The sequence below is a fragment of the Lemur catta genome, chromosome 7 (assembly GCF_020740605.2).
Source record: "Lemur catta isolate mLemCat1 chromosome 7, mLemCat1.pri, whole genome shotgun sequence".
NCBI classification, from domain to species: Eukaryota; Metazoa; Chordata; class Mammalia; order Primates; family Lemuridae; genus Lemur; species Lemur catta.
Genome location: NC_059134.1, coordinates 103,113,873 through 103,128,004, shown reverse-complemented (window position 1 = coordinate 103,128,004; position 14,132 = coordinate 103,113,873). Strand labels below are relative to the sequence as shown.

The window sequence follows — 14,132 nt, the reverse complement described above, 5'->3', positions numbered from 1 at the left end:
CAGATGTGTAACCCTCTCAGGGCAACCCTGGCCCCACCTTTGCCTGGAGACCAGGGCCTTGCAGCAAGAGCGTGCCTTTTAGCGGAGCAGCTTTTGCCTTTTTTAGACGTGAGATTAAATGTATGTTAATGCTCGTCTTACCGCGCTTGGCTGGGAAGCCGAGCCGTCCCCAGGTGTCTCACCCACTGTTTTCTCAGTGTCTCGTTACACACGATAGCAAAATGCCAGTCTCCTAAGAGCACACATGCCACTCTGAAGGACGAGGGTTCCCAGTCCCGCCCACCCAGCTCTCCAGACCCCATTTGTTCTGGGGAAATACGACCAGGCCATCTCAAGTCTTTTTATTGCCCTGCTCTTTTGATCATTTTTTGATGAGTCAGAATCAGGTCACTGCTGGCACCAAAATATGCCATGGGCCGGGGGGGGGGGGGGGGGGGGCGCGGTCCTGTGCCGGCCCTGGAGGGGGGTGTGTGTTCCCTCTCCTCCCCGCTCCCAGACTCAGGTCTCTGCTGTCTGTGATCTTGTTCTCTCTTTCCCCTCTCACTTTTCCTCCTTTTTTTTCTTCCCTTCCTTTCTCTTCCTTGGTTCCTCTTTTTTCTTTGTCTGGGGAAAAAAGTCTTTACACTTGGGAGCGGGTCGGAGAGTGTGGGTTGGGGTGCGATCTGCCAATGTCATTTTTGCTGTGAGGTGCAGAGGTTGTTTCCTTGACAGCGCGGCTGGGAGGATTCTCCCGCTGCCCTGGCGGGTTTGTGGCTGCTGGAGGGAGGGAAGCCACGGACACCAGGCAGTTCTCCCTGCTCCCACCAGGGCTCCTAGATCCCGTGGATGGGCTGGAGCCCGGCAGTGCCTGGGGGCTAGAAGCCGGTGGCCTCCCGGCCAGCCCTCGCTGCCACACACAGGCACACTTGCGGGAAGAGTCCCAAGTCTCTTGTTCAGCGCCCCCGCCCCACCCTCCCAGTGCTGGTTCTCTGGCCCCAGCAACACAGATGAGCAGGAAACCTCCAAAGCCAGATGCTTATCTGGGGGACAGGTTTCTCAGTCCCCATGTGGCCCCTCCTGGGTCTCAACCTTTTTCTCCTTTGTTCTTAGTCCTATTTTGGCCCTGGAGAGACTGTTCAAATGGAGGCCCTGGGCTCAGGGGAACTTTAAAATCACCCCCAGGACCAGAGAGCGGCCCCTCCCTGACTGTGCTGGCCTCAATAGCAGCGAACAGGGCAGGGAAGAGCCAGGTTAGTTGAGGCCAGACCAGCAGGAAATAGAGGTGTTCCTGGTCTCTCTTCCCTAAAGCTTTTCATTCTTCCCTTTCCCTTTGCTCTGGGAAGTTCTTCCCTTTTTCTACTTCCCCCATCCCTAGCTGTCCATGGGCCTGATGCTGCTTGCCCTGTCCACCGATTGGAAGTATGGGGGGAGTCATTTATACCTTAGTATGAATTAGATGGACAGTTTGCCTTTTCTCAGGATATTTGCTCTGTAAGTCTCGCTGGCAAATGACAAGCTGCATTATAGATATTTGGGGCAGTTACAGGGGAATGGGAGTGAGGCATGCAGGGGGCTGACCTTAAAGGGACCCTCCGAAGTCTGGGCAGTCACACATGTAAGCTGCTAATCCCAAGTCCTCGATTAGTTTGCGTAGTGTTTATGTTCCAGGACAAAGGATTTTGAAAATACATGGCTGAGAGTGAGTCAGAGCCTACCCGAGAGCAGGGAATAGAGGGACCCGGGGCTGCTTGGCTGGCAAGGAGAAGACGCAGGGAGTTTTCTAAGGCGGCTGACTCTGTAGCTTTGATTTTTTTTTCCTTGTGAAGGAGCAATTCTGTGTGACTCCAAACCTAAAAGCAAGACTGGCTTTGTGGAGCAGATTCCTCTGCGGCAGGCAGAGCTGCCCCAGGAGTAATCCGCTGCCTCCGGAGGTGGTGAGGTCTCCTGGGCTGAGCCGTCATCAGAGGAGGCTTTGTGCTCTGCCAGGGCTGTGCCGGATCAGATGCTCGGGGTGGGCCCCTCCCCCAGCCCAGCCCAGGGATCATTCCGACAGTCCCCTGCGTCAGTCCCCTGCTGGAGCCACTGCTGAGCCCCCCTCGTCCCCAGAGGATCGAGCTGGGCTCCTTCCTGGCCTAAAGTCCCTGCAAGGCCTGTCCCCCCAGTCCTCATCCCCTGTCCTCCCTGCTTGACCTCTGTGCTCCAGGCTCCCGGCCTGGGTTCTTGTCCCCATCATGCAAAGCTCTTCCCTCCTCAGGGCCTCACCCCGCTGTGGCCCCCGCTCTTCTCAGGGGTGGCTCCTCTCATCATGTGGTCCTCTGCTCAGATGTCACCTCCCCAGGAGGGCTTTGCATGGCTGACCATGTCACATCACCACCCCCCCATTCGCTAACCCGCTGTCCTGTATCCCTGGTCCACAGTGGTCCTCACCACCTGATGCTCCTGTGTAGGCTCTGTTTACCTTTTGGTTTCTCCCCTTTGGGGCTGAGTCTTCTCTGGAACGTCAGCCCCAAGGCAGCAGGGGCTTGTCTGTGGTGTCCACTCCATGACCCGGCTCCTGCACTGTGTCTGGCACACGGAGGCTGCAGCCCCGACCTCCTGCCCGGGACCACTCAGGGAAGGCAGCTTGGTTAGACCACCGCCCCCTGCCCCAGGCAGCTGGCACTTTGTCTCGGATCACCCGCCCAGGGAGCGTCAGTCCCACCATGGCAAGTGGGACAGCCCTCGTACGGTGAGCCCGTCACAGCTGGGTCCCCTGGGGGACGCCCTCCAGTGTCTGAGTATCTTTCTGTTTGGTACGAAATGGGATCTCTCTCACCTCCAGCGTTTACCCGTCTGTGTGGCCAGCTGTGTGATCAGCGAGGTTCTGTAATCAAAGACGACTCCATCAAAATATTTCAGGGATCCGCCTCCACTGGCCCTTTAGGCAAAGATGATTTTCTCCAAATTTGTGCTGTATGGGTAAAAATCTGATAAATGGGCCATTTTCGCTTAAATATGAATAACAAAAGGGTCCAGTGCAAGGCACAGGCTACAGCATGTGTCACTGTCTTCAGTAACAGTCGTCCCTTCCCTCGGGACCAACCTGTTTCATGTGCATCACAGCAATTTTAGAAAACACAAAAAACTGCAAAGCAGAAAATAAAAGCCATCCCAATCATTTGCCTTGGATGACAGTAACAGGCTCCACGGCTAAGCTATCCGGGACAGCTGTTCCTGACCCCACGTGGCTCTGAGCCCTGGAAACGTGGAGTGTCTGAACTGAGATGGGCTGTCGGGCTAAAAACACACCAGATTTCAAATACTTAGTGGGAAAAAAAGCTGTAAAATATCTCATTAATAATTTTTATATTGAGAGCATGTTGAAATGATATTTTTATATAATAGATAACATAAAATACATTATTATTTTCACGCTTGTTAATGTGGCTGCTAGAATATCTCAATGACGCGTGTGGCTGGCATGATGTTCCTGGCGGGCAGTGCTGTTCCGTAGAGCCCAGTAACTTGCTCTTTCAGTGTGCAGAAATGCTCCATCAGGAGGTGAGGTTTTGGCGCCAAACCCAGCGGGGTTTCAAGGCTCTGATCCCCCAGTGTAGGGTAGGGGATCTGCTGACAGTTGTCAAGGCTCCTGGTTCGTGCCCTCGTTCATTTCTCCCACAAGCACGGGGCCCTGGGAAGACAGCAGTCAGCACACACTGTCCCCTGAGAGAAGCTTGCAGCCCAGCCGCTCGGCTGCAGGACAGAGACCCCAGACCTGGCAGAGGCCCTGCCGCAAAACAGAAGCTGAGCAGGGAGTGATACATACATACATCGGACCCACATGAAATGAACGGCAAGGTTTCAAGGAAAAGGCCATGGTGGCCAGACAAAAATCTGGAACATCTTTTATTCCAGCCACTGGGTCTCACGGGAAAGCATCAGGATCTCCCATAAAGATAACTACGCTCACGGTCTGTCCAGGGAGCTCTGGCTTCCTTGATCTTTGGGAGAGAGGCTGTGATGAGGTCACAGGTATCCAGAGTGAGATCCGCGCTGCAGCCAGCGCCTGTGATGTTGGGGTCGTCGCCAGGCCCTGGAGATGGGTCTCTAGGGAAATTAAGGGGTTGCGCTGGTCATCGACCCCAGGGGAGCAACGCAGGTTTGGGGCACTCACGTCCCCACACACCCTGTGGTGGATGCAGGGAGGCTGCGTGGGTGAGAGCAGTTCTTGTCGAGTTCACAGCCTCTCAAAGGCGCAAGGGCGCCAAGTTCCATCCCAGCTCCACAGCCCTGGGGCCTCGAGTCACCTTCAGCCCCTTGGACCGTGAGATGGGGGGACTGTGCTCTCCTCATCCATCAGAAGCCGAGTGGGATCTGGCAGGCACACAGTCGGCGGTGGGAGGGGCTCAGAGGAATCGTGCAGGTGTCACGCATCACCTGTCTAGCGTGCTGTGAGCTCGGGTTGAGGGGTCTGCGTAAGCGAGGTGGAGGTGGAGAACACTGGTGAAAGGGAATTGCCCGGCAGTCTGAAGCTCTTTTTCGCCCTGTTAGAGAAGGGGGCATCCGCCCGGCTGTGATGTGGAGTTTCCACTCTGCCTGTGGGGGGGGGGGCAGGTGGAGTCCCGCCTAAGGGAGGCTGACCCTGTCCCCCAGGGTGGAGTTTCTGATGCCAAGGCATCCACCACCCTGGGCATTGGCGCTGTGACTCCCACAGTCACGGGGAGGAGGGAATGGTTTCGGGCTCGGTCTGTGCTTCTCCCCACACCCCCAGAGACAGGCCCCAGGAGGGTGCGTCTGCACGAATCCACTGGCAGACGCTGCAATCGCTGTAAGAAGGCGAGTTAATGTTTGTAAAGAGCTTAGTGCGGTGCTAGCTCGTAGTAAGCGCTGTACAACTGCTTGTTAAATAAACATAGATGGGAAAACGTACAGTGTGCCAAAGATGAGGAGCAGAGTGCAGAAATGAGGCAGGAAAAATGAGGATGACAGGACAGAGGGAACCGGAGCGGCTGGAGCCGCTGGCAGAACAGAGGTGAGCAATGCCACCTGAGCCAGACAAGAAGGGCTTCCGGGAGGAGGCGGCTGGCCAGGCTCTAACCTGCCCGGTGCGTGCTTGTCGAGTTCTCAGGAACTCTGCGGGCAGGCCCTGGGTCCACGAAACACATTAAGAATCTGAAACCCTCCTATGGAAACACAATATCCATGGATTCGGTTGGAGGGAAAAAATCCCCCCAGACAGAACTTCATGCCTTGGCTGCGTTTCAGGACTTCGGCTGGCGGTTGCCGTGCCCGCGGAGTCTCGCTGTCACGCTGCAGCTGGCCGCCCTCTGCTCGGGCGCTGACCTCATGCAAGGGAAGGAAATGACAGGGGCCCCGTCTCGCACCCACGGTATCTCAGTTATAAATTCCCCAGGCGCGTCTTCCCCGGGGATAATCACAGCCCAGGTCGCTGCGAGCAGGTTATTTCGTGCGCCTGTGTGGCCTCGGGTTCTGTCCCACTCGGCTGCCCACCGGGCCAGAGCCGCTGTTGGCACTCACAGTGGCCCTGAGTCACGGCTGCTCAGTTTTTCCGTGCTCCTTTTCCTCTCCCGGGGCCGTGGTGAGTCACCAGCACTTATTAGGCCCCTCTGAATACAGAGATTTGTACTGGGCAGCAAGCTGGTCTGTGCAGGGACAGCCAGACCGAGGGCCAGAGCAGGCTCCGTGCAGCCTGGGCTGTGCTGGTGTCACCACCTCCACCAAAGGGTGGCAGCCTGGGGCACCTGTGTATTTTTAGTTTGTAAAGGGAAACCGAATCTCCTTCCTCCTACCTGTCTAGGTCCGGGTGTGTATGTGTGCAAGTGTGTATGTATGTATGTATGTATGTATTGAATTCATGGAGCGAGCTCTGGTTTGGGGAGGTCAAGAGACCTTGGTTCAAAGCCAAGTTTTCCCTTTTGCCTGACCCTAAGCCAAGAACATCACCTCTCCAGGTGTGCTCACCTGCGAAATGTGGGGTGATAAAAGCGGCCTCCAAGGTGCTCTGGAGAGTGCAGGTGCAGGCTGTTGGCAAGCCTGAGAGCAGTGCTTCTCACCTGGGGGTGATTTTGCCCCTAAAGGACAATTGACAATGTCTGCAGACGTTTTTGATTGTCACACTGGGGATGGGGGAGGGGGTGCTGCTGGCATCCTGCAGGTAGAGGTCACCAGGAAAGCTATGAAACATCCCCCAGGACACCCCCAGCCACAAAGAGTGATGCACCCCCAAATGTCCATGGTGTCGAGTTTGAGAACCCCACCTTAGAGCTCCATATAAGAGGAGGCCATCACCGGAACACCCCCAGGACCAGACTCACCATGGCCAGGTGCTTGCCCCTGGGTCCTCACCCCGGCCAGGAAGGGAGGATTTTCATCACCTCATTTTACAAAAGGGGAAACCAAGGCACACTGAGGCCGTGCGGTTGGAGCCAGGTTCATGATCTTGATCACCAGGCCCTGCATCCGTATAATTTGAAGCAGCCTGTTCTGTCTCACTTTGTAAAGTTTGGTTTGTTCAACTTCCCACGAAGTTGCAGACGGCCGGGTGAGTGCTCAGACATGTGCCCTGGGGCAGGGCAGGGGGAAGATGTTCTTCCCTGTGGGCGATGCCAAGGGGATGAAGATAAAATGCTGTTGGAAAGGGCTCCCCGGCCAGCCTCTCACGAGGAAGTCCCCCCCGACAGCCTTGCAGTCTGCACTCTTTGTCCCTTGACGTATGTACCCCCGGTGACTGTTGAAATGTCAGCAAAGACACGGGTGTCTGTCAGTGCCACCAAACAGCACCAAAGGGCAGCACTGTGGCAAAACAGGTGAGCTGTGAAGTCCAGAACTTCCCATAGTAAAATGCACCGTTTAGACTAATTAGACTGGTTTTTCCCTAATTCATAAGCAGGGAATTAATCCTGCTGACGAAATCGGTCCCTTTGGATTTTTAAGGATGAAAATCACTGAGTCAAAAAGCAGAAGATGGAAAATCAATGTAACAGTTTATGGAGAGGGTGCGTTTATAAGCCACTAGCGACCCAGAGTGGAGAGAGAGAATCCCAACAAAATGACCTGTAGGAGACCAACGGGGACAGGGTGAACATCTGCGGAACAAAAGGGACCCCATAAACTGGTCCTGACTCAGGAGATGTCTCCACTTAGGGATATTCTCTTCTCCCTCCCTATTTTGGGGTCTATTGTTTTTACTTTTTCTTGATCTCTGAAATCCTAAGATCGGAGAACCCCCAGCCCAGCCCACAAGTGGTCGGGAAGCAGAACTGACCCTCTGTGGCTCTGCCCTTCGCTCAAGGCCCTGGCTGTGCACAAGGCCACCTGCATTTCCCCTCCTCTCGCTCAAGTGTTTCTCCACCATCCACGAGAAAAACCTGGGGAGGGGCAGGCGAGAAGAAGCAGAATGCGGGGACGGGAGACACACAAGGCAACCCACTGGATAGGTCGCAAAGAAAGTGGTGTTTTATAGGCCAGCAGACGTCTGGAACCTGGCGAAGTCACGAATCACAGAAACAAGAGGTTAGATACCACTTCTGAGTGAAGCCACAGGGGGGTGCTGTCCGGGGAGAAGGTGGGGTGCCTAAGAGATTGTCCCCCGACTGGGCAGCCCCCAGAGGGGTTTGAGCACTAAGCCATAAGGGCCATCCCAGCCCCAGAGCCCTCTCAGGTCAGAAATGTCACTTAAATGTTTGACACCAATGTATCCAGAATTGACTAATTATATTTTTACTCTCTTTTTCACAAATTACACCTTGTAGAGTTCTGGAAGAATCTTTGCCACTTGAACGTAAGTTTAGAAAGATAGTACATTAGGGTTACACAATGTCGGTTGTTTACCAACAAGGATAAGAGGATGAGGTTACATAATCTTCTCTGTGTGTGGAATTCTTCCCAGCCCTGAAGCTTGACCTTTCAGGGGCAGAGGCCGTGGAGGACTGTTTGTTTCCAGTGAGGATCTGGCCAGCCTAGGGCGCTTCTCCAAACCCGCTCTTGCTGTCCAAGGTGCAGACAAAGGACCCTTTAGGGTCACTCAGCTCCCCTTGGCACAGCCGGCCTGAGGACTGAGTAGCCTTCCCGTAACTTTCCAAGTTCAAGGAATTCACCAACTTGTGCCTAAATGGGGAGTCTCACTGAGGCCCCAGGAAAGGGGAGATCATGACAGTGACAAGATGGCGATGGTAGTGCCAGTAGTCACTGTTGCTGAGCCTGGCGGAGGCTCTGAGGCTGAGGAGGCTGGCACAAGGCCACAGGGCTGGAGTGTCACAGCTGGAACTCGACCCCACCCCATCCCCTCTGACTCCAGATCCCAGTCTCAGAATCACGGCGCTAATGACGTCATGACCTTGAAAAGCAACTTTATAACTTTATAATACTTTAGAATCACCTCTGTAGGCCCTGAATGTTCCTAAGTGGCCGTTCGCCAAGCAATTATTGAGCGTCAGCTGTATGAACCTGGTAGACAACCCACTGTGAAATGGAGTCAAGGAAGGGCTGCACTAGAGGTTCAGGCAGGTACTTTGGGCAGAGAGGCAGAGTCCAGGACGGCTTCCTGCAGGAGGTGGTATCTGACACACACCATGAAGAACTAACAGGGAGTGGAAGCAGAGGAAGACTGTGTTCCTATTGGGCGGGGTTGCCAGCATGGCCCCTGGGGCTAAACCTGAGTGTGACTGTCCCTTGGGGGCCTGCCTCCTTCTCCTGCAGGGATGGTGGCTTAAAGACCTACTGTGTGTGTGTGGGCGGGGTGCTGGGTCCTAGGATGAGAGCTCAAAGCCCTGGCCCCTCCCTCAAGGAGGCAGCAGAGCCTTCTGCCGGCAGTGGGGGCAACTCTGCAGGGGCCCCACGGAGCCTCAGAGGGCCAGAGACTTTCCTTGGCCTTCCTAAGCCTACGTCTCCCCTGCACAATGGCAACCGGCATCCTGCCCTGGCAAGTGTGTGTTAGATGAGATGATACACACTTACACGGTGTGTAGGGGACTCTGCATGTGCCTGGTCACAGAAGCTGAGAGCTCCACAAACGGGTGCCAGGGTAACGTCAGTGGGCTCCAGAGAGAGGATCCCGTGGGGACGTTGCTGCAAGAGCCAGGGCAGCAGGAGGGGCGGGTCTGCAGGAACCAGTCTGCCCGGAGGAGGGGAGGACTGAGTGACAGCAGTTTGCCAGGGTGGACGCGAAAGCCGCATGGAGAACATTCCCGACTTCGGTCTCTGAAGCTTCTCTCCCTGCCGAGGTGACCCACAGCACAAGTGCGCGCCACTTGGGGACCTTTATTTAAGGGAGAAGCTATTGGAAGGTCCCCCCCGGTATGAAAACCCTTTCCGCCCTCAATAAATCCAAGGGGCACTTTCCCTGGTTAAAAATAAAACTTGGAGGGGCCCCGGCAAGAACGGAATCCTTTCTTCCTGTGTTTAAATTTCTACGGAAAATCTGACCCGCGTGGCCGCCGCCCCTGCCATGCGCGGGCAGACAGCGCTTATATCTTTAAGGAGGAGAAAGTCGGGCGGTGTCCAAGTTCCCGACCGGGCGCGGGCCGCCCGCGGGACTAGCAGCCGAGTGGCGGCGGCGCGATCGCCCCGGGGAGGGTGGGCGCGCCCCGCACCCCGCACCCTGCACCCCGCACCGCGCGGCCGGGCGGGCCGAGGGCGGCGGGCGGAGCAGGAGGCGGCCACGTCCCTGGGCCGGGGCGCGGGCAGGCCCGGCCCCCTGCGAGCGCGCCGCGAACGCTGCCGTCTCCGCTTGCAGAGGCCGCCGGGGCCGTGGATGGGGAGGGCGCGCCGCCCGGCGGTCCCAGCGCACAGGCGGCCGCGATGAGGGTCAACGAGAAATACTCGACGCTCCCGGCCGAGGACCGCAGCGTCCACATCATCAACATCTGCGCCATCGAGGACATCGGCTACCTGCCGTCCGAGGGCACGGTGAGTGCGGGCGGCCGCGACCCGGGCGGGAGGGCCACGCACCTGTGCCGCACCGGGAGGGCGGGAGCCGGGCGGCGGCGGGGCCTCCGGGGACGGGACCGGGTGCCGGCCGCACCCTCTGTCCGGGCCGTGTCGGAGGGGCCCACCAGCGCACGTGTGCCCCGGGAAGGGCGGGCCGTCCGGACCAAGTGCATGTGCTCGGCTGGCGCTCTGCTTGTCCGGGGCGCGGCGCCCACCCAGCCGAACTCAGCGCCTGGGCCCCGCATGGCATGCCCTCCAGGGCTCTGTCAGCGACCTTGCTCGCAGCCTCCTCGCCCCAGGTCCAGAGCCCGAGCGACAGCGCATGACTGGGGCCCCGGGGAAGACCTACTCTTCCTGGCCCGCGGCCAAGGGTGCCGGTTGGGGCAGCCCAAGTGGGGGTGGGGGTCTTGGGCGGAGACCAAGTTGGTTGCCACCCCAGGAAAGTGCTAGCCACCAGGCCACTGGGCACCATCCTCTGGGACTCCAGCGCCCCCTCTCCCCCCGCTGTTTTGAGAGGGGGGCACTTGCCAGGGGCGGGAGTTGTGCCCAGGGCACTGGGCCCAGCCCAGAACTCTCAATGCCCGGGGCAGCTGGCGGGCGCCGGTCAGTCGAGATTGTTTTCTGTGCTGGCCCCTGCCTCCCCTGGGCACCCAGGCATGGGTAGGGTGGTGGCTAGGAGTGGGATGCTGGTAGGGAGCCAGCCATGTGGTTGGGGACCCCTTTCCCAAGGTCTCCTGCCCCCCGCCCACCCTCCCTGGGGCCAGACCCAGGGGTCATAGAGATCCCTGGGTTGGGAGGGCAGAAAGGAGGGGGTGGGGGGCATCCATGAGGGGTTTGGCTTAAAGGAAAAACTTCTTCTGAAGAGGATATAGCTGTGGAAGCGGCTTGCTCTTGGCAGGAGGGGGATTCTGTAGCAGCACCTTCTGGAACCTAAGAACAGAATCACTCCCCTTCCTCCTTCCCCTACAGCCCTGGCCTGCCCCTCCCCAGGCATCAGGCCCAGTGGGGCTGCTTCAACCCTGATAGGGTTGCCTTGGCCTGTCCCTCTTGTCTTGGGGCTGGAGTGCCCAGGGGGGGGGACTGCACCCAGAGAGATGCAGGGCAGAGCAGGGGCAGGGCTCCTGCTTTGGGTCCCAGTGTTCCAGGGAGGGCAGAGACTCAGGCCTTCACTGCTCAGGTCACGGTGGGGGGCTCCTGGGGGGAATGGGGGGCTCCTGGGGAACAGAGCTTGCACAGAGCTGCAGGGGGCATTGGGGCAGGTGTGGATGGAGAGGGGGTCTGCCTGTGACAGATGGGATTGACCTCAGAAGCTCAGGGGTCATCACTGGAACAAAGCCATGGGCCAGACCATGTTGGGCACCCACGGACAGTGAGACAGGGAAGGCTCTGCCCGTCTGGAGCTCACCTGAGGAGTTGGGATGGACATTATACATTACCTACGACAGTGACAGGGACATTCCATAGTGCTGGGCTCAGTTATGTCTCACAACATGTGGGGCAGGTACTGTTATTACAGGTGAGGAAACTGAGGCCCAGAGGGACAGGTGACCTGTTCCAAGTCACCCACCAGCTAACAGGACAGCTAGGAGGGGCCTGAGAAACAGATCTGGTGGCCACAGAAAGCCTGAAGAGTGGACATTCTGGGGAAGGAGCTAGCTGTACCCATAAGGGTGAGGATGGGACCTTTCAAAGAAATCACATATAGGCCCAGAGTTGGGAACGTGGGACACAGTTAGGAGGCACGAGATAATGGTGGTGGCCAAGGTTATGGAGAAATGGAGGTTGACCAGATGAGACTTGACAGTGAATTGGATGTACGATAAGAAACAGAGCCCTGAACGAACAGGCCCTGGGGTCTGGAGTTTAGTTCGGGGACCCGTTGCTTATCCAGACTGAGAAACCACTGGTCTCTGGCAAACCCAGGTGAGGCCCACAAAGTCTGCAAAGAGGGAGCTTGGCCCAGAAGAGGCACACAGCAGTTACTCTGGGCATGGAGGACGGGGACTGCAGGAAGAAGTGTGCTGCTAGTGACATGGCCACGGACAGGCTGGAAGCAGCAGCTCTGGAGCCAGGGCCTGTTGGTGCAGGGCGGGCAGCATGGCAGGGCGAGCCACCCAGGGCATCCCCGGCACGGCTCGAGCCAACGATTATTGCTCACTCATTGCCCTGAGTCACCCAGCAAAGGCCAGAGGGCGTGGGCTGCACTTCCAAGAGTTCCTGTCCTGTTCTCAGATGTGCACCACATACGTGCACAAATCAGCCGCAGAATAAGCCCATCCCAGCCAGGCTGCAGTTCCCAGCCTGTGTCCCTCGGCCTCTCCTGTCTCTGCCATCCCCAGGTCCAAGGGTAAAAATCACTTCATTATTTCTCTATGATGAGGTACAAGAAGAAATGACTCGAAAGCCAGAGGCCAGGCTGGATGTGATTTATTTCATTACGTTTTCCTTGTGTTAATCTTTGAGTGTTTCTTTCTTCCTTCAAACTGGTGGTTGTCGGTGGCCTGGGTTCTGTGTGTCCCGAACAAGTCCAGACATCCCAGAGATACCTGATTCTCCAGTATCTGCGCAGCTGCTGAGATAAGAGCATTTCCCTGCTAGTCCGCCTTTGGGGATGATCTGTTCATAGATTTTGCTCAGTAATCATGAATTGATATGTAGTAACCTAATTTAAAAATTTCTTGAAATAATAGTACAGTTTAAAACTGATGTTCCCCTCTCATCTGTAACCAAAAGAAATTTTGCAGGTCTCTGATTTCATTTCCCTCATTTTCTGAGAAAGTGAATGTAGTGTATTCCCTTGAGTGATCATGATATTTCATACAGATGTGTGAATTCAGCTCCTGGAGCTCCAGCTCCAGATAATTTCTGAATAGACGAATGCATGGGGTCCCAGAGCAGCGTTCAAGGCGTGGACAAGGTGTGGACACAGCACTGCTCCCCTACCTTCTGCCCTTTTCCCGAGTTTGGGGAGGAGGCTTGTAGAGGTGGGCGTGGACCCAATGAAGGCTGCCCTCTCACCATTTGTGGTGCCCGGGTCAGGGCTGCTTGCTAGGAAGGGACCTTTGTCCCTGGCATTTTCCCCTGTGACCTTAGGAAGGCATTTCTCTTCCACCATTTTGCTATCTTATTTGGGGAAGCTCTTTCCAGGAGCACCTCACCCCAGATAGGGAGTCAGGGAGTAATATTCAAAATACTTTCATATCTTTCATCACACCTTTTATCCCCACGAGAATCCTGCGACCTAAATCAGGATGTCTTTGTAGGCTGGGCGCGGTGGCTCACGCCTGTAATCCTAGCACTCTGGGAGGCCGAGGCGGGTGGATCGTTTGAGCTCAGGAGTTGGAGACCAGCCTGAGCAAGAGTGAGACCCCCGTCTCTACTAAAAATAGAAAGAAATGGTCTGGACAGCTAAAAATATATAGAAAAAATTAGGCGGGCATGGTGGCGCATGCCTGTAGTCCCAGCTACTCGGGAGGCTGAGGCAGGAGGATCGCTTGAGCTCAGGAGTTTAAGGTTGCTATGAGCTAACACCACGGCACTCTAGCCCGGGCAACAGAATGAGACTCTGTCTCAAAAAAAAAAAAAAGTAGATGTCTTTGTCTACATCTCACAGATGAGAAACTGGGGGGCCAGAGTTAGGAGGTGTCGTGTTTAAGTTGCTGGGCTGGCTGAGTCTCAGCTTCTATGTCCTGGGGGCTGATGGCCACTACCTGTGACAGTGTGTGAGACCAAGCCTTTGCCGTTAGTCCGAGCACACGTGCATCCATTCCTCCTGCAGCCACATACTCAGTGCCAACCATCAAAAAGATGAAGAGGAAGCCCCTTACCCTCAACAACCGGGCACCAAGGGGTTGCCTCTCCTTTCTTAAGAATATGAAAAAGACATTCCCAAGCGTTCCTGAGCCTTTGCATTGGAAAGTTATGCATAAAGTCTAACCCAACCAACATCTCTCTCACGGCAATTTGAATCTTGGCCTTTTTGCCCTGTTCTACATGAGAAAAGCACCCGCTCCACTACTCCACGGAAGGGCTCCACACAGTCACGTGGCTTCCACGGGGACCACTGTGGTCCTTGCTATGTGTCCACCTGCCCAACTGTCCCTAAGCCCAGCTTGAAATTGCTCTCCAGACCTTGGGGCCGGTGTAAGGTGTAGTGGGGAGAGAGCCCACGCTTGCTGTTGAAAGGTCGCTACCCACTCACACTTACCCACGTAGGCTCATCCCCA

The 14,132-nt window shown here is 56.2% G+C and overlaps 1 protein-coding gene across 7 annotated transcripts in view; it reads left to right on the top strand.

Annotated features, from left to right (window-relative positions):
- Positions 1-14,132, top strand: part of ANO1 (anoctamin 1) — a 163,193-nt gene that overhangs the window by 66,207 nt on the left and 82,854 nt on the right. For all 7 annotated transcript variants that reach the window (XM_045558228.1, XM_045558227.1, XM_045558232.1 and 4 more), the window contains exon 2: positions 9,713-9,885. In XM_045558228.1, coding sequence (XP_045414184.1) covers positions 9,713-9,885 — 173 coding nt within the window. The remainder of the gene's footprint in view (positions 1-9,712; positions 9,886-14,132) is intronic.